General features: G+C 54.3%; 1 protein-coding gene across 1 annotated transcript; it reads right to left on the bottom strand.

Annotated features, from left to right (window-relative positions):
* Nucleotides 1-38: 38 nt before the first annotated feature.
* On the bottom strand, nucleotides 39-18,457 carry LOC135364674 (basic proline-rich protein-like). Its single transcript, XM_064593561.1, has 5 exons — nucleotides 18,330-18,457; nucleotides 17,133-17,352; nucleotides 15,447-15,498; nucleotides 407-2,260; nucleotides 39-109 (listed from the first exon to the last, which is right to left on the bottom strand). The coding sequence occupies exons 1-5, from the start codon at nucleotides 18,455-18,457 to the stop codon at nucleotides 39-41; spliced, it is 2,325 nt and encodes a 774-aa protein (XP_064449631.1).
* Nucleotides 18,458-19,999: the final 1,542 nt, after the last annotated feature.

A 19,999-nucleotide genomic window follows, 5' to 3' on the forward strand; every position in this document is an offset into this window, starting at 1 on the left:
CGTACGCATGAGTCAGGGAATTGAACAGGTTTCTCCCCTCAGCCCAGCCACGTTCCCTGGCCAGGGAGAGAACCTTCCGCCACTTTGGCCCGCTGCACGTGTCTGTTACCTGTTTAGGAAAAGGCAAATGGTTCGTCCCAGAGGTCATGTGAAGAATTCCTCTGGTTTTACGTCTGTGCGCCAACCACTGCTTTCAGAGCAGGGCCTCGGGGGTGCGCCGCGAGGGGGCGCCGGCGCCCGGGCGGGAGAGAGGAGGTAAAGGCCGGCCCGGGCGCACGGCCGCCGGGGGGACTCGGGGTGGGTCGTGGACGGCGGAGGTGAGGGGCGGGCCCGGGCGCACGGCCGCCGGGGGAAGGGGCTCGAGTGGGTCGTGGACGGCGGAGGTGAGGGGCGGGCCCGGGCGCACGGCCGCCGGGGGAAGGGGCTCGGGGTGGGTCGTGGACGGCGGAGGTGGGGGGCGGGCCCGGGCGCACGGCCGCCTGGGGGACTCGGGGCGGGTCGTGGACGGCGGAGGTGGGGGGCGGGCCCGGGCGCACGGCCGCCGGGGGGACTCGGGGTGGGTCGTGGACGGCGGAGGTGAGGGGCGGGCCCGGGCGCACGGCCGCCGGGGGAAGGGGCTCGGGGTGGGTCGTGGACGGCGGAGGTGGGGGGCGGGCCCGGGCGCACGGCCGCCGGGGGGACTCGGGGCGGGTCGTGGACGGCGGAGGTGGGGGGCGGGCCCGGGCGCACGGCCGCCGGGGGAAGGGGCTCGAGTGGGTCGTGGACGGCGGAGGTGGGGGGCGGGCCCGGGCGCACGGCCGCCTGGGGGACTCGGGGCGGGTCGTGGACGGCGGAGGTGGGGGGCGGGCCCGGGCGCACGGCCGCCGGGGGAAGGGGCTCGAGTGGGTCGTGGACGGCGGAGGTGAGGGGCGGGCCCGGGCGCACGGCCGCCGGGGGAAGGGGCTCGGGGCGGGTCGTGGACGGCGGAGGTGGGGGGCGGGCCCGGGCGCACGGCCGCCTGGGGGACTCGGGGCGGGTCGTGGACGGCGGAGGTGGGGGGCGGGCCCGGGCGCACGGCCGCCGGGGGGACTCGGGGTGGGTCGTGGACGGCGGAGGTGAGGGGCGGGCCCGGGCGCACGGCCGCCGGGGGAAGGGGCTCGGGGTGGGTCGTGGACGGCGGAGGTGGGGGGCGGGCCCGGGCGCACGGCCGCCTGGGGGACTCGGGGCGGGTCGCGGACGGCGGAGGTGGGGGGCGGGCCCGGGCGCACGGCCGCCGGGGGAAGGGGCTCGAGTGGGTCGTGGACGGCGGAGGTGGGGGGCGGGCCCGGGCGCACGGCCGCCTGGGGGACTCGGGGCGGGTCGTGGACGGCGGAGGTGGGGGGCGGGCCCGGGCGCACGGCCGCCGGGGGAAGGGGCTCGAGTGGGTCGTGGACGGCGGAGGTGGGGGGCGGGCCCGGGCGCTCGGCCGCCGGGGGAAGGGGCTCGAGTGGGTCGTGGACGGCGGAGGTGGGGGGCGGGCCCGGGCGCACGGCCGCCTGGGGGACTCGGGGCGGGTCGTGGACGGCGGAGGTGGGGGGCGGGCCCGGGCGCACGGCCGCCGGGGGGACTCGGGGTGGGTCGTGGACGGCGGAGGTGAGGGGCGGGCCCGGGCGCACGGCCGCCGGGGGAAGGGGCTCGGGGTGGGTCGTGGACGGCGGAGGTGGGGGGCGGGCCCGGGCGCACGGCCGCCTGGGGGACTCGGGGCGGGTCGTGGACGGCGGAGGTGGGGGGCGGGCCCGGGCGCACGGCCGCCGGGGGAAGGGGCTCGAGTGGGTCGTGGACGGCGGAGGTGGGGGGCGGGCCCGGGCGCACGGCCGCCTGGGGGACTCGGGGCGGGTCGTGGACGGCGGAGGTGGGGGGCGGGCCCGGGCGCACGGCCGCCGGGGGAAGGGGCTCGAGTGGGTCGTGGACGGCGGAGGTGGGGGGCGGGCCCGGGCGCTCGGCCGCCGGGGGAAGGGGCTCGAGTGGGTCGTGGACGGCGGAGGTGGGGGGCGGGCCCGGGCGCTCGGCCGCCGGGGGAAGGGGCTCGAGTGGGTCGTGGACGGCGGAGGTGGGGGGCGGGCCCGGGCGCACGGCCGCCTGGGGGACTCGGGGCGGGTCGTGGACGGCGGAGGTGGGGGGCGGGCCCGGGCGCACGGCCGCCGGTGGGAGGCTCGGAAAGGCCAGTGGACGGCGGAGGTGAGGCGCGGGCTCCGAGTGGGTCGTGGACTCGGCCCTCTGACAGTGTTGGAGGGGTTTGGAGCTGCAAGGAGACTCGGTTGAATGGATAGCTTGAGGTGCTATTTTTCAAATGAGTTTGCATCCTGGTAGGATTAATAGAATGCAAATTAATTTGAAATCCAAATTCGTGTTTTCCCTTCAGCTTTTAATAAATGCCCCTTCCATACAAACAGCATCTTTATCATATAGGGAATTTTATATATACAGTATTATGTTCTTTCATTCTTTTGCATTGATGTATTTGTTCTTTTGCTACAGCATCTTTATTGAATAATTCTCTCTATATATTTATTATCTATTGGGGAAGTGGATTCCCATCTCTTCTGTGTTTCCTTGCCTATTCTGACAGGTTTATTTTTCCCAAGAATTTCCGACTAAACAGCATTGTTTTCCTTTTGCCCCTTACCCCCAAATACAATGTTTTGGGAGTCTGAAAATACATTGTTTAGGGGGCGCTTGAGTGGCTCAGTTGGTAGAGGATGACTCTTGATCTCAGCCCAGGTCTTGATCGGGTGGTGACTTAAATCCCCAAGTTGGACTCCATGCTGGGCGTGCAGCTTTAAAAAAGAAAAGAAAAAGAAATTACATTATTTTTTCCTTTTTAAAAAAAAAATTGAGATGTGATTTATAAACCATACTACCTTTTTTAAAAGAGTACTGGGGCACCTGGCTCAGCTGGGAGAGCATGCAACTCTTGATCTCCGTCATTAGTTCGAGCCCCGTGTTGGGCGTGGAACCTACTTAAAAAATAAGTAAAGCAAAAGGGTACTTGAAGTGCTTCATTCACAAAGTTATGCAGGCATCACCATTACATAATTCCACATCGTTTTCATCACCCCAAAAATAACCCTACACCCAGTATCAGACCCTTCCCATTTCCCCCTGCTAACGACAACCACTAATCTACTTTCTGTCTTTCTGGATTTGCCCATTATGGACATTTCACATAAGTGGAACCATAGAATATGTGACCTTTTGTGTCTGACTTCTTTCACTGAGCATCGTGTTTTCAGGGTTCATGCATATTTTAGGGTGTCTGTGCTTCATTCCTTGTTGTGGCCAAATATTCCATTGTATGGACAGACCACAACTCACTCATCCGTTTAGTTGTTTATAGATAGATATTCGCCATTCTTTTTTTTTTTTTTAAGATTTATTTACTTAATGAGAGAGAGTGGGGAGGAGAGGGAGAAAGAGAATCTCAAGCAGACTTTGTGCTGAGCGTGGAGCCCAACTTGGGGTGACGTGGTGCTCCATCCCACTACCCTGAGATCACGACCTGTGCCAAAACCAAGAATTGAACACTTAACCAACTGAGCTACCCAGGCACCCCGATAGTTACCATTTCTATCTTTCCTTTGGAAAAATGCCTTCAAATTCTTTGCCCTTTTAAAAATTGGTTTGTCTTCTTATTGTTGAGTTGTAAGAATTCATTATTTGTTATGAATCCAAGTACTTCCAATATGTGATTTGTAAGTCTTTTCTCCTGCTCTGTGGGTTGCCTTTTCACTTTCTTGCTAGTATCCTTTGAAACAAACATTTTTTAATTTTGATGAAGCATTTTGTTTTTAAACTTGGGAGCATCGACAAGTTCACTGTGATGACTGTCCGGCCCAGGAGTGCAGTGTGACCTTCCATTTGACTCTTGCGTTTGGCCCCCAGTAAATCTTCTGTTGTTTTTCATCTAGGCTTTTGTTTCTTTGCAAGTATAGTCATAGGTATTTTAAATTTTTGACTGCTATTTTGAAAAGACATTTAGTTCTATTTAAGCAAATTGTTTTTCTTATAAAAGAAAGTTACTGGGTTTTATATAACCAGCCACCTTGTTACACCCTAAATAGTCCTAATAATTTTGTGGCCAAATCTCTTGGATTGATAAAATGGTGTCATGGACGAGAGGCCATGCTGCCTGTGTTCAAATCACAAAATCACTGTTGACTTACTTGGGTGAACTTGGGTCAAATTCTGGGCCTCAGCTTCCTTATCTTTTGTTTTAAGATTTTATTTTTGGGGCACCTGGGTGGCTCAGTCGGTTAAGTGTCTGCCTTCAGCTCGGGTCATGGTCTCAGGGTCCCGGGATCGAGTCCCGCATCGGGCTCCCGGCTCAGCGGGGAGCCTGCTTCTCCTTCTGCCCCTCTTCCCTGCTCATTCTTTCTCTCTCAAATAAGGAAATAAAATCTTAAAAAAAAAAAAGATTTTATTTTTAAGTGACCTCTACACCCGATGTGGGGCTCGAACTCACATACCCGAGATCAAGAGTCACATACTCCCCTGACTGATCTGGCCAGGTGCCCCCTCCCTTTCCTTATCTTTAAAACGGAGGCAATAATAGTGCTTGCCTCACAGTTGTGAGGGCACTATGAGTCAATATAAAAGGTTCTTCGAATACTAAAGGTATAATAAATATTTCTAATATTTTGTAGTTATAAGATAATTTATAGGGGCGCCTGGGTGGCTCAGTCGGTTAAGTGTCTGCCTTCGGCTTGGGTCATGATCTTGGGGTCCTGGGATTGAGCCCCGCGTTGGACTCCCTGCTCAGCGGGGAGTCTGCTTTGGATTCTCCCTTTCCCTCTGCTCCTCCCACAACTGCGCATGTCTTTATCTCCCTCTCTAAATGGATAAATAAAATCTTTAAAGAAAAAAGAAAAAAAGACTATTACTTTGTTATATTGCTGGTTGAAAAGTCTCTAAAGTGGAGAGGTCTGAGGTCATTTTTCCTTCCTGTTTGGTGCATAGTCAAAAAATTGGCATATGGATCCCAGTGACTGTGCACCTCCTAGGGCTCATTTGGGTATTATTAGGCCATCCACTGCCACCTCTCAGGCAGCGACAGTGGGGGCAGGATATAAAATTCAGGACCTGTCAGCATCCCCTCCCGCCCTATGACTCCTGCCCCTGGCTCCGTATTCCGGTGGCACTTTCTATGAACAGCTCAGTGTGCTCTTGCCCAAGGGTGCTGTCCCACACCCACCTCCAGGATACCTCCCCCGAATCCGTGCAGAACAGCCCGAACATGGAAAATGCCGGAACTGGGTCTCGCTGATTGGGCCCCATCCTCCCCCACAGCAGTGGGACTTGTGACAGGACAGAGAAAAGACTGACAGCAGGCTTTCCCAGGGTCTCCGGTGTGCTCACCCCCACCCTTTGGGGTGCCACCTTCTACTTCAAGCACTTACTGAATAATTTTCCCAAACAAAGGGATTTCCTATGAGGAATTCTTCTGTCAGTTCTAAAAATAGCTTTATAATTTCTGTCACCGTACAAGGGAAATCCATCAAGAAGGAGAAGAATGGGGAGAAAAGAGGTAGCACGTACAGCTCCAGTTCCAGCCTGTGTGGGGCCTGCCTGTATCTGTGTTGTGTCCTCCTAGCCCGGAGGTTTCCCAGTGTAGCTTAGACTCCTGCAGGGTCCCCCTCCCTCCCACTTCCTTGAGCAAGCCTCCGAGAGCCTTGGCTAGGTGCAACCGCGCAAGACCCAGAGAAATCAGGGACCCTCGGTGGGACTGCGGAGCTGGCCGCGGTGGGCTAGCCACTCCTGGCCGACCAAGCACAACTAGGAGACAGGGTCAGGCTCTGGAGGTCCCGTCAGCAAAATGGGAGGATATTAAAGTGTGTGATTATCCTTTAGGATATCCTTTATCCTTTAGGATAAAGCCTTAGGAAAAGCACAATCCCAAAAGAGATCAACATTTTGTTCCAGGCATAGGGGGAAAAAGTGCAGTTACGTAATCCTGTTAGACAAAACTATTCCTGTCATCTGAAAGTACTTGAGGCCAGGTCGAGGAAAATTAATCCCTTTCTTGTCAAATTTTAGGCCCTAGTGAATTCTTTGCCATACTAGATTTTTGTGACTAAAGCTAATGCACTGATTGGCCACGACCAGGCTCTTGACCATTGGGTGTGGATTTCTGGGAGAGCCAGAAGAGGGGGGGGAACCCCTAACATCTTGGCTGCTCAAAAACACTTCTCAGTGCAACACTCCCCCACCAAATCATGACTTTTCAGAGGGTTATGATGAGTGGGCTTAGAGATGATACGTAAAATATAACTGTTCCCAAATGCAGTTTCTCATGAGAGCTGTGAGGAGCGGAGCGGGGGGGTGGGCAAAATTCAGGCATGTGTTCCTGCCGGGCAACAAATTCTGCAGGACCGACTGTCCCAGAGAAATCACACCTGTCAGGAAAAGGCTGCGGCTTTAATCACACCACTTCGAAATCACCATTTGGCAACTATGACAGTAACGATCGATTCAGACAAGAATCATCAAGGGATGCTGAAGATACTGGGTCAAGGTTAGAGGAGTAACAGGATATTTACATAGCCTCAGAGCAGCTCCTCACAAGATACTTGTCGTTACAGAAGGGAGAATGGTATCTTCACAGTGGAGAAACATTCCAAGATGCCACCTTAACTCAATGATGGACCCTAACGTCACCAGTAATAGAGGTCCTGCCCCTCCTGATAGAATACTCTTAAATGAACACAGTGCCAAAAATGTTGTAACCCAAGTCTAATCATAAGGAAATAGACAAATCCAAGTTGAGGATGTTATATAAAATAACTGACCTTTAGGGGCGCCTGGGTGACTCAGTCAGTTGAGCGTCCGACTCGATTTCGGCTCAGGTCATGATCTCCAGGTCCTGGGATTGAGGCCCACATTGGGCTCCACACTTAGCAGGGAGTCTGCTTTGGATACTCTCTTTCCCTCCCACTCCTGGAATAAATAAGTAAATCTTTTAAAAACAATAACCTTTACTCTTTAAAAATATATAACATTTCAAAATGTCATGAAAGACAAAACCAGAGGAACTATTCCAGCCTCAAGAGGACTATGAAGAGATGCTGACTGAATGTCACACATCTGAGATTTCTTTTGCTACAAAAGATATTATGAGGGAGGGGCGCCTGGGTGGCTCAGTCGTTAAGCGTCTGCCTTCGGCTCAGGTCATGATCCCAGGGTCCTGGGGTCGAGCCCCGCATCGGGCTCCCTGCTCTGCGGGAAGCCTGCTTCTCCCTCTCCCACTCCCCCTGCTTGTGTTTCTGCTCTCACTGTCTCTCTCTCTGTCAAATAAATAAAATCTTTAAAAAAAAAAAAAGATATTACAAGGGACATTTGGCAACATCTGAAAGAGGTTTCTAGGTTAGATAATATTATTGTAGCATTGTTAATTTGTTGATTTTGATCATTGTACTGTTGTTATGTAAGAATATTCTTTTTTTTTTTTTTTAAGAATATTCTTCTTTTGGGGCACCTGGGTGGCTCAGTTGGTTAAGTATCTTCCTTCAGCTCAGGTCATGATCTCAGGGTCCTGGGATTGAGCCCTGCATCAGGCTCCCTGCTCAGCGGGGAGTCTAGTTTTCCCTCTGCTTCTCTGTCTGCTCCTCCCCCAGCTCGTGCTCTCTCTCTCTCTCTCAAAAAAAGAAAAAACTGGGCGCCTGGGTGGCTCAGTTGTTAAGCATCTGCCTTCGGCTCAGGTCATGATCCCAGGGTCCTGGGATCGAGCCCCACATCAGGCTCCCTGCTCCGCAGGAAGCTTGCTTCTCCCTCTGCCTCTCCCCCCTGCTTGTGTTCCCTCTCTCGCTGTGTCTCTCTCCGTGAAATAAATAAAATCTTTAAAAAAAAAAAAAGAATTCTTGTTTTTTAGGAAACACGTTGAATAACTTAGAGGTAAAAGAACATCATGTCTGCAACTTACTTTCAAACTATTCAGAAAAAAAATTATAGAGAGAAAAAGGACAAAGCAAATGTGAAAACACAGTGTTAACATTTGGGAAATATGGGTAAAGGGGATACAGAGATTCTTTGGGCTATTTCTAAGTCTGAAATAATGTCAAAAGAAAAATACTAAAACTAAAAAAAAAAGAAGAAGAAAAAGAAGAAGGCCACAACAACAGTAAAATATAGGAACAAATGGGGAACCTGGTCAGCTCGGTCAGAGCAACACGGGACTCCTGGGTTGTGATCTTAGGGTCGTGAGTTCAAGCCCCACATTGGGTGTAGAAAGTACTTAAAAATAAAATCTTTATTAAGAAACAAACAAACAAACCTGGTGCCCTTAGAAGTACAAAGGAGAGGAAACCCACTGTGGTTCTGTGGGAGTCAGAGTGCCAGAAAAACACAGGGCCTGAAGCATGGGGCCCTGTGTCAGACTCAAATCAACACCGCAAGGCAGCCTCCCCAGCAGTTCTTCTTCCCGGGTACAAAGATAATGGCAGAAAAAAATTGTTTTAGGAACTCAAGTCCATGGGGGGAACTTTTTAGGTCAATGATCAATCTCAGGGATGATCTGAAGATCAGTGGCAAGAGGAAAGCTTCTGCATATGCAAAATTGATGGAATCAAATTTTCTGGCCAAAGAACCCACCTCACCTCCAAGGATGTGACTCCCTAAGGAGCCAGGGAGCTAGCGTTGGAACTCACAGGCCAGCACTACGTGCGCTGTCTGCCCCCGGCTGCCCCACGGCATGGGGGGTGGGGGGCTTGTCTACAAAGCTGGGGCGTGAGAGAACGTTGAGCACTAGACCAATATGTGGTGCTGATCTGGAGGTCTCGTTCTGTTCCCTCCCATTTAACAAAAATGTTTCGTGGTTGTCTTGAGTTTCCCCCGAATATACATCAAATGTCTGGGTGCTGGTTTTCTCAGAGGTGTGAGATGTCAAAGGACCGTCCCTGGAACCGATTACAAGAGAACTAGAAAAGCATGGGCAGCACTTAGAGATGGCAGAGTGATGAAGGGCCTCTGCAGGATAGACTTGGCTTTGGGTAGCTTTTCTGTGTTGGGGGGGTGCGTTTATGGTTGTTTAGGAAACCTGCCCATGTCAGTTAAGGTGGCACCTTGCGAGCTGTGGGAGAAGGAGGAGGACGGCTGCCCCCGCGCCTCCGGGAAGGACAGTCTCGCACATTTCATGACCCGGTGGCCACAGCTGACCAAACCAACGGTATCTACTGGACTAAGGACTGGAAAGACCCTCTTCTGCAAGGATGTTCAGAACCAGAGAACTGTGGTGGTCAGTGGTTGTCACCCGGGCTGGTGTGTCAGGGCGGAGGGGCTGTGAGACTCCGCCCGGGAAGAGCAGGCCAGGGGCGGGGGGCAGCGGGAGAATGCCACCGAGGGGCTGGCAGAAGCAGCGGGAGCCACGAGAAAAGCCCAGAAGGTTAACACTTGCTTCCTGAGCACCGTGCTGTCCCATTACCTCACCTGAGTGCGCTCAGGTCTGCGGAGACTCTAAAAGTGCCCCCGGGCCCTGCTCCCCGTCTGCTGCAGGGAAGGCTGGCCGGGGAAAGGGTCAGGGTTTTTCAGGGATGCTGGCATAACCAACATCATCCTTTCCGTCACACCTGTTTCGTCACTGGAAGCAATTCAACGCGACTCCTGTTCTTTGCCGTGAAAGGGGTCTGTGGGAACCCGGGAGGGAGGGAAGCCGATGGAGCGGGATCTGAGAGGAGGGTTTAGGAACGCAGGTGGAGAGACTGGTCTTGGATGGAGAGAGGAATACTTCTTCCTGAGAATAATAAATAAATAAACAAGTGATTCCACAAACTTAACAACAACAAGGCCAATCGGATTATTCTGTAGCCATCAGAACCTGTGTTAAACCCGTGGAACCCTCTGAGTGAACACCACGCGGTGTCAGCCTCTCGCTTCTCACAGCCAGACGGTCTCCCGGACACGGGCCTCAGGGTGCCAACCAGTCAACCACAGGCTCACTGGAGTGGTCACTGTCCGCCCGTGGTGTCCCCTGCTCACTCCCCCGGAAACCTGCCAATCCCTGAGCTGCAGCTTCCCGCGAACTCTGTAGGTGGGCTTACAGTCTGCTTTGCTCAGGGGAAGTATGCCCGAACGACATCTCTCTCTCACAATAGCACGCAATACACTCTGCAAATATGTCTGATTCCTTCTGCCCCCAGAAGTACTATTCACCTATCTTGCATCCCCTTCTGACTGGAACGAGGGTGCTTCTCATTATAAGTAACAGAAAACCGGGCGCCTGGGTGGCTCAGATGGTTGAGCGTCTGCCTTCGGCTCAGGTCATAATCTCAGGGTCCCGGGATCGAGTCCCGCATCGGGCTCCCTGCTCCTTGGGAGCCTGCTTCTCACTCTGCCTCTCTCTCTCTCTCTCATGAATAAATAAATAAAATCTTTAAAAAAAAAAGTAAGTAACAGAAAACCTAATTCGCAATGACTTCAACAAGAATACACGTATTCTCTCCTACAACTAGAAGTCCAAGATAGTCCGTGCTCCGCTGCGTTACCCTGCCTGCCCGCGCAGGACGGTGTTCCTTACACTGGCTTCCTTCACCATCACGAGAAATCTGCCACATGGGCTGGGGGCACATGTGCCTGCATTTAGGGCCAACAGGAGAAAGAAACCTCTGCTCCTCATAGAATCAACATCCTTCCCCCACTTCAGTCTGATTGGACCGACCTGTGGGCTAATGACAATCACCAGGGTGATGCCGGGTATTGATTAGCAGAAGCCTTGGCTCTTGAGCCAATTACTGTCAAGAAGGATGGTTGTGTTGTGATTGGCCTAGATCTGGGATGAAGTTAGCTTCCTCCAAGTCATCTGGACTCTGTAGGGGAGGGGTGGATACTGGAACAAAATGGACGTTCTTTAGAAAGCGGGGGGCAGGGGTGGCTCAATCCGTTATGTGTCTGCCTTTGGCTCAGGTCATAATGCCAGGGTCCTGGGATCAGGCTCCCTGCTCGGTGGGAAGCCTGCTTCTCCCTCAGCCTGCTACTCTGCGTCTCTCTCCCTCTGTCAAATAAATAAATAAAATCTTTAATAAAAAAATTTAAAAATGTTTTAGAAAGTGGGTGGCGGGGAGGCATGGATTCTGTGAAAACAACCCACGGGGCTCGCAGAGCAACCGGATGAAGGTGTGAAAAATCAAGCTGACCGAGGACATGCAAAAGGATTGCTGCGCATCACTGAAGCGTCGTCTGAGGCGGACTGGAGATTGCAAGTCGTAGCACAGACCCTGCTGGTGTAGACTTTAGCAGGGGTCCCGCCCAGGACTTCACTAGCCATGTGGATGACTGAAGACTTAAACTCTAGTTGGTTTTAGGAGCCTGGCCCTGGAAGAGCCCCTGCTCATCCCCGTGGGCAGGAAGGCATCTGCCCCTCCCCTTTCCTCAGGAAGATGAACACCTGACATCTGAAATGGAAACCTACTGGTGTGTGTGGCCTCCAGGTCCTCAGAGCCACAGGCTGGGCAGCCCAGCGGGGACCCCGGTCCAGAACAAATGGAGGCAGCATCGCGAGGAGGAGTGCACGGCAAGGGCCGGAGGCTGCGGCCAGCAGGACTTGGCTGCAGCGTGGATGGACCAGCGATGCTGAGCAGGTGGAAGAAGAAGGGATGCTTCAGTGAGGTGAAGGGGGAGGGACGGCAGCCTTGCCTGGCCGCCGCCAGGGCTCTCTCCTCGGTGCCGCTGCGTGCATGGCAGTGATGCAGCCCATTTCACTGTTGCGTGGCGTTCCATTGTACGAATGTGCCACTATTTGTTTGCCCGTTCACCTGATGGGTAAGTACGTTATCCATTTGAGTTATCGCCCATGTTAAGCTACTTCAAATCGGTGTACAACTCTTCTTTTTCTTTCTTTCTTTTTTTTTTTTTAAAGATTTTATTTATTTATTTGACAGAGACAGAGACAGCGAGAGAGGGAACACAAGCAGGGGGAGTGGGAGAGGGAGAAGCAGGCTCCCCGTGAGCAAGGAGCCCGATGCGGGGCTCGACCCCAGGACCCTGGGATCGTGACCTGAGCCGAAGGCAGACGCTTAACGACTGAGCCACCCAGGTGCCCCGGTGTACAACTCTTTATGGATTTCTCTTGAGTAAATGCCTGGGAGTAAAATGGCTAGGACATATGAAGTGTATGTTTAAGTTTTTAAGAAACCACCAGATTGTTTTACGAAGTGATGATATCATTGTACATCGCCACCAGAGTGCATGAAAGCTTTGCTGCCCCCCCTTCCTCACTAGCACTTGGTGTCGTCAGTTTTTCATCTTAGACATTCTAATAGGAACGTAGCATTAGCTTGTCATGGTTTGAATTTGCTTTTCCCTAATGGCTAATGATGCGGACGGAGCATCTTGATGGACTTATTTGGCATCTCCATATCTTCCTTGATGAAGTATCTGTTCAAATACTTTGCCCATTTAAAAAATAAATTTGTTTTTTGGGGATGCCTGGGTGGCTCAGTCGGTTAAGCATCTGCTTTGGCTCAGGTCATGATCTCAGGGTCCTGGAATCGAGTCTCGCATCGGGCTCCCTTCTCAGCCTGGAGCCTGCTCTCCCTTTGACTTCTGCTCCCCCTGCTTGTGCTCTCTCGTGCTCTCTCTCTGACAAATAAATGAATAAAATATTTTAAAAAATAAAAAATAAAGCTGTTTTCTTATTTTTGAATTTTGAGAGCTCTTTAGGTATTCTAGATACATCCTTTATCAGATCTCTGGTTTGCAAATGTGTGCTCTCAGTCTGTGGCTCAGCTTTTCATTCTCTTCAGTGTTTCTCAAAGAGCAGAAGTTCTTAATTTTGACAAAGTCCAATTTGTCAATTTTTGCTTTTATAGATTGTTTTTGATGTATCTAAGAAATCTTTGCCTAACCCAAGGCCACACATTTTCTCCTTTGTTTTCTTCTAGAAGTTTTGGAGTTTTAGGTTTTACATTTAGATCTATGATCCATTCTGAGTTTCATTTTTATGCATGGTGTGAGGTAGGGATTGAAGGTCTCTTGTACACACTCTTTTTTAATGTGGGTGTTCTACTGTTACTGAACCATTTGTCAAAAAGACTATGCATCCTTCAATGAATTTTCTTTGCACCTTTGTCAAAAACCAACTGACTGTAAGGGCACCTGGGTGGCTCAGTCAGTTGGGCGTCTGACTTTGGCTCAGGTCATGATCCCGGGGTCCTGGGATCGAGCCCTACATCGGGCTCCCTGCTCAGCGGAGAACCTGCTTCTCCCTCTCCCTCTGCTGCTCCCCCGTTTGTGCTCTCTCTCTCTCTAATTTATTAGAGAGAGAGAGAGTGAGAGAGAGAGAGAGCATGAACAGGGTGGGGGGCAGAGGGAGAAGCAGACTCCCTGCTAGACGCAGAACCCAATGCAGGGCTTGATCCTGGGACCCCGAAATCATGACCTGAGCAGAAGGCAGACACTTAACCACCCAGGCACCCCAACTGCCAGTTTTATTTATTTTTTTAAGATTTTATTTATTTATTTTTTTTACGGAGAGAGAGCAAGCACAAGCAGGGGGAACAGCAAGCAGAGGGAGAAGGTTTCCCGCTGAGCAGGGAGCCAGATGTGGGGCTCGATCCCAGGACCCTGGGATCATGACCTGAGCTGAAGGCAGACGCTTAACCGACTGAGCCACCCAGGCGCCTCAACTGCCAGTTTTATTTTAATGTGGACAGTGAAAGAGATAGATGACTATCACTGCCTTTGCAGTTTTCTGTAAGTCTAAAACTACTCCAAAATATAAAGTTTAGAGAGAGATTGAGATTGATTTGGAACTTGCCCATGAGCATTGAAGCTTCCCATAGCCCTTACCGAGACCACAGGATTTTCTGCAGGGGGTCTCAGCAGACGTGTGGAGGAGTGGAGAGGCGGCTGGCTGGGTTGATGTGAGGGGGCATTTGGATTAGGGTCAGGTCTCCCGCTCCTACCGTTTCTAGTCCCCGGAGCATCTGGAGCATCTGTCTCTGCCATGGGTGCAAACCCAAAGCTTCCTTCTCTTTCTGCTCTTGGGCTTGCAGCTCATTCCCCCCTGCCTCCCCAGTTCCTCTTTGCCAAGGCGTGGGAGTGTGGGCACAGGGAAGTAGGGCTGGAGGGACATGTGAACTAAGAGAGGGGTGGATATTCAGGTGACTGAGGGGAAGGCCCAGTCATTAGAAGTCTTTTTTATGTGAGGCAGACTCCATAATCTACCACTACAGGTCCTGGGACTCTGACTGAGATAGAAAACGGGCTGGTGAAGTTCCAGTTCCTCCTCTCTCCTAGCAGTTGTGAGCGAAGACCATCTAGAGAGGAGTCGTCTCTGTCCCTCTGTCCACGTCCTGGCGCTGTTGTTGCCCTTGGCAGCCTAGGAGCTTCCCAAGGGCAGGGACTGGCGCTTGGGGCCCTACGGAAGGTGAAAGAAATGCCTAAAGGGTTTTGGGATGTTGTGGAGAGAGACAGATTCGAGGAGTCAAGAGACTTTTATCTCAGGGTGCCTGAGTGGCTCAGATGGTTAAGCATCTGCCTTCGGCTCAGGTCATGATCCCGGCGTCCTGGGATCGAGTCCCGCATCCTGCTCCCTGCTCCTTGGGAGCCTGCTTCTCCTCTGCCTCTCTCTGTTTGTCTCTCATGAATTAAAAAAAAAAAAAAAAGAGAGACTTTTATCTCAGATCTTGACTCTGCCACCGTTTCTCTTGTGGCCTTGACTAGTCACTTTCTCTCCTTATAAAAAGAGAAGTTGAACTAGATGATCTTAGAGATCCCAACCATTTCAAAAAGTGTATTAGACTTTATGAGAAAACCATATATTTGTTTTTGTCTCCCCAGCATCTAGCACAGTGCCTGGCACATAATAAGGGTTCAAGAAATGCTGTGGTTAGTGAATGAATGAATGGATGGATGAATGAACACATGAACTAACAAAATAGTAGAAAAAGAAAAGGATCCAAAGTGGCATTCTTAGACGAGCCAGCTGGTGGCATCACCTCTCTGCATAACCACAGGGGTGCTGCTAGTTTCAGACCAAGGGAAGGATTCTGTTTAGAAATGAATACAGGTAACAAGAACCTGATATTTCCCATGGAGAGCAGGACGCTGGAATCCTGACCCAGCTCCTGTATTCGACAGATATCTTCACTGCCAGACTGGCAAGGTGGTGCTGGAAGAGGACGCACGGCCCCGACAGACAGACGGACTGACACGAAGCACACAGGAACAGCCCCACCTGGGGGGCTCCCCTGCACTGGGACGGGGCTTCTGCCTTCTGCCACCCACTTCATACCCATCCCTTGCCGGAAGACCCAAACATCTGGGCACCCAGTCTGGGTCTCTCCTATCGGGTTCCTCAAACCCGTGGCTGGTTGTCTGTCCTGAAGGCCCCTCTCCTCCCCCAGCGCTCCGAGGGAGTTGAAGATCAGGCTTCTTAATGAGCAGGCAGCCGGTAGGAAGGTCTTGAGTATTGAAAAAGTCCCTCTCTCTTATCTACTCACCTCCCGCCTCCTCTTTTCCCCCATCCCAGCACATTCTGTAAAGGGTAAGGATCTGGGCACAAACGGGGAAGACCCGGTGAGGCCTTTTTTCCAGTTAGGACTGAGATCACAGGGAGACAGGATGAGGTGTGGTGAGGGTGTACCTCAGCACCCACACCTCTGACGTGAGCTCGGGGATCGGAGGAGAGGGTGGGGGCGCTGCTGGCCTCTGGCTCCACAGACGAGAGCAGGAAAGGGTGAAATGGCAGGGGGGCGGTGGGGGACGGCAGGACCACTTCATACTTAGGAGTGGAGCTGAGGGCAGGCCACTCAGGTCCCCACAAGTTGTGCTCCCAGGGGGGAGAACAGGAAGCTGTGACTTCCTCTGCCCTTTCCCTCCCAGCCCTTAGCCTCAAGGTCACTTGCTGCAGTGAATTCTGACCTGTGTTTGAGTTGGCACGCTTCCACGGGCATGGTGACAATAGACAGCTGTGTGATGCCCGGCTCCTTTCTGCAATGGACACCCCAAACTTTAAATAATAGTCGTTCATGCAAATAGCAACATACAAAGTGCTTTTTTCACATGTTTTATTTATTTTTTTAAAGATTTTATTCATTTATTTGAGAGAAAGAGAGCACAAGCAGGGTGGGGGCACGGGGGGGGAAGGGCAGAGGCAGAGGGAGAAGCAGGCTTCCCGCTGAGCAGGGAGCCCGAAATTGGGCTCGATCCCGGGACCCCGGGATCATGACCTGAGCAGAAGGCAGACTGAACCACCCAGGCGCCCCTCACATGTTTCATCTCATTTAATCACACCAATCCTGTGGAGCAGAGACTTTTGTCTGAAAAAAATTTTTTTTAAGATTTTATTTATTTATTTGACACAGAGAGAGAGAGCACAGATAGAGTGGCAGGCAGAGGCAGAGGGAGAAGCAGGCTCTCCGCTGAGCAGGGAGCCCGATGCGGGGCTTGATCCCAGGACCCTGGGGTCATGACCTGAGCCCAAGGCAGACGCTTAACCGACTGAGCCACTCAGGCGCCCCTTTTGCCCGCAATTTTTACCAAGAAAGCTGAGGCTCGGAGGAGTAATTTACCAAAGCCACACATTTAGTGAGGAGCAGACCTGGGACTCCGGAATCTCTGCTCTCTCGGACAGCCGTCCGCATTCCAGGCCCCCGTGTCCCCCGACCCCTGCCCCCAGGCCCCAGGGGAGCACTTTCTGCAGAGAAGGGGGCCTCTGTGTGCAGTCAGGAAAAGAGGGGGCTCCAGTTTGGTTGCATCGCTCAGACGGACGGGGTACCTCTGGCCTTCTGCCTGCGTGGAGGCTTGGGACTGCCGTCCACAGTGCACAACTCCCCCTCGCCCCCTCCAGCTCTGCCCGCTAGAGCCCTTCCTGCACCCCGGGGGCGCACACGCCCGCGCCCTGTCACCCCGGCCCCGTGGGAGGCGCCCAGACACCAGCTCTCATGCCGCCTGGCGGCGTCCGTGCCCCGCTGCCCGCGGTCTGGGGCAACGCCTGGGAGATGGTGTGCGGAGTGCCAGCAACGGCATGCCCGTCCCGTCCGTCCGTAGCCCTGAGGGTGGCGGGCGCCCTGCCGGCGGGCTTGTGGGGGCGGCCGGCTTGCTGGAGAACCTGGCCATGCTCCGGCTGCTGGGCAGCTGCGCTCCGGGAGCTCCCGGCTCGGGCAGGCAGAGGGCCCGGCCCTCACTGTCCCCCTCTGGGCAGCTGCGCCCACGCGGGACTCCCCCGGCTCCTCGGAGGTGCCCTCCGCGACGTGGCGCTGAGGGCCAGCATCCTCCCCGTCCACGCCGGCGTCGTCCTCACTCCGGCTGAGTGTTGCCGGATACCGGCCGCGCCGCAGGACCAGACAGCCACCTGTCTTCCGGGCCTGCGTGGCCACCCCGGCCGTGTGGGCGGGTGGGCGCTGTCTTTGGGGCCCAGGGTGAGGTGTGGGCCATGCGCTTTCCCCGGCAGGTGCAACCGCAGAGGACGGCACTGGCCCTCACGGCGCCCCTGGGCGCCATCCCACCACCCGCGGCTGGCCTCCGTGGCCCGCTCTGTCTACCCCGGAGGCCTCCTCCTCCCTCCGCGGCTCCCCAGCCATGTGGTCACTGGCTGGAGCGTCCTGGTGACCTTTGACCGGATGCCCTGCGATAGCATCTTTCTCCACCACCCATAGCTTCGTCTCCCCTGTCACCACCTGCCCGGGGCACAGCAAGAGCTGCCTCAGCCCCGTGCCATCCTGACTCCTGAGGCAGGAGCCTGACGGGCCCCGGCAGACACCTTCAAGAGTCAGCGAGCCAGCCTGTGGGACTGGTGGCCCCGAGGGACAGAGGCAGGCGGCGGGTGGAGCGCGCACTCCCGCTCTGGCAGAGGGGCCCTCGGACCGCGGCCACCGACTGGGACAAACGGACACCTGGGTGAAGGGTGCTGAACACCCTCCTCCTCTTCCTGGGCTCCGCTGGGGCGGAAGCATTCACCACGGGGAGAGCCAGCCTGGGCCCCTGCGCCCTCGGGGAGGCTGGTCTTTGATCCCCTGCGGGGGTGGCGGGATGCGGCTGGAGGGTCACCTGGGGTCTGAGTATGACAGAGCTCAGGTCTTCGTGCATGGGGAGGAATGCATGGCAATAGCGAAAAGGCAGAGGATTGGAGAATAAGCCTCTGGATCATCACAGTTGTCTTGACCTCCTGTCACGCTTCCACCTCCGGTTCAGTGTGGACAGAAGGATTCTTTGCCCCATTTCTGCCTCCTGTGAGAATTTCCCAAGGGTTCTAGACTAACGGATCAGAGGCCAGTGCCTATTTCCCTCTGTCTGTCCTCCCACACACCCCTACCTGCACCTTAAACAGGTGTTCCTTGTTCTCTGGTGCCAGAGCCAAACACCCCCCACCCCCCACCCCCCACCGGCCATCTCTGCCTTCCAGCATCTCAGTGGTGCCCGTGGAAACCTGGTGCCTGCAGACCTCAGCTGAGAAGGCTGGAGCCTCCTGCAGGGAGAAGCCCCCTGTGAGGCGCTGCTGGACCCCTGGCATCGGCCCAGCCGATGTGGAAAGTGTAAGAACCACCTATCCTTTAACCAGGATTTGCAGGGAGAAGTGGAGAGAAGTCAAGGATGTGGGTGGGGCATAGGGAGGTGAGAGGTGGGGAAGGGGGAGGAGAAGAGGGGCCTCAGGTGTGTCCAGAGAAGTGGGAACCGGAGTGGGAGACTGGTGCGAGTGTCCCTCCCTGTCGCGCAGTGCAGATCAGGAACACCTGATTCACATCCTAGCTCCGACACGAACCAGTGGAGGACCTCGGCAAGTTACTTCTCTCTACTGGTTTTCTGATCTGTAAAATGGGGTGTTGAGGATTCAGCAGTGCCTGAAGTAGCGTGTTGGCTATTGCTCTTTTTTTTTTAATTTAAGATTTTATTTATTTATTTGAGAGAGAGAGAATGAGAGACAGAGAGCATGAGAGGGAGGAGGGTCAGAGGGAGAAGCAGACTCCCCGCCGAGCAGGGAGCCCGATGCGGGACTCGATCCCGGGACTCCAGGATCATGACCTGAGCCGAAGGCAGTCGCTTAACCAACTGAGCCACCCAGGCGCCCTTGGCTATTGCTCTTAACACTTCATGGAAAATGGAATCTGAGAGAAGGAAGAGGAGGAAAAGAAAGGGAGGGAAGAGGGGGCAGCTGGGAGATGGGGACCGGGAGCCAGAGAGGTCTCATCTGGGATGATGTTCACGTACTCTGGAGTGAAATGAAAGTTGTACGTCAAGACCTGAGTGAGGGATTGGCCCCTCCAGTCCCTTCTGAGGAGCGTTCTCCAGGGCAGTGGGTCTGCCTTTGGTTTCCATATCCATGGAGACCCAGTCAGAAGGGGGGCCAGCCCCTGGAAAGGAGGGAGGTGGCAGAAGCTAGACATGGTGGAGCTCCCACTTCCGTTGCCCCCATCACCGCCAAGCCAACCACTCTGGCCTCTCAAGGGCCCAGAGCAAAGCTGGGAGCACGCCCTTGGCAGGCCCCCTCTGCACTAGCTCCATCCCGTTGCTGAGCAGGAGACTCCCAACAGCCGCCCGTTTCACAACACATTAAGCAATGTTAAGGAGACCTAATTAGCTTCTTGATGTTTAATTTCCTCCCTTTCGTGTTTAAACTTGTTCTAAAACTCCAGGTCTCTTCCCAGTCAATTCAGGATGGAAAATCCTCCCATCTAAGTACCCCTCTCTCGCCACCCCTGCAACTCCTCTGAGGGCTCCCCTGGGGGCATCTCTGCTCACGGGGCCTGGAGGTAAATACTAACGGAGTTGCAACAGGCCCAAGTCCTAGGGGAGTGACTGCGTGCGCACCTACCATCGGATGGGGTGGGGTGGGAGGGGCAGGGGAGGTGCGGCACAGGACTGGGCAGGCGGCTGGGCACTCCTTGGAGGGGAAGGCAAGCACCGCGGTGAAGCTGGGCCCTGGCTCCCTGCGGCAAGCAGCCAGACAGCTTTGAAAGCGCAGTGGGAAGGATCGAGGCTAAGACTGGGTTTCTGAAGGGCTTAGCGAGGGCACAGTGCCAGAATGGGGAAAACTGCGAGAGACTCATGTCCAGAA

The sequence above is a fragment of the Mirounga angustirostris genome, unplaced genomic scaffold (genome assembly GCF_029215605.1).
Source record: "Mirounga angustirostris isolate CCGP_5_RB_7025 unplaced genomic scaffold, mMirAng1.0.hap1 SCAF_6, whole genome shotgun sequence".
In the NCBI taxonomy this organism is placed as follows: Eukaryota; Metazoa; Chordata; class Mammalia; order Carnivora; family Phocidae; genus Mirounga; species Mirounga angustirostris.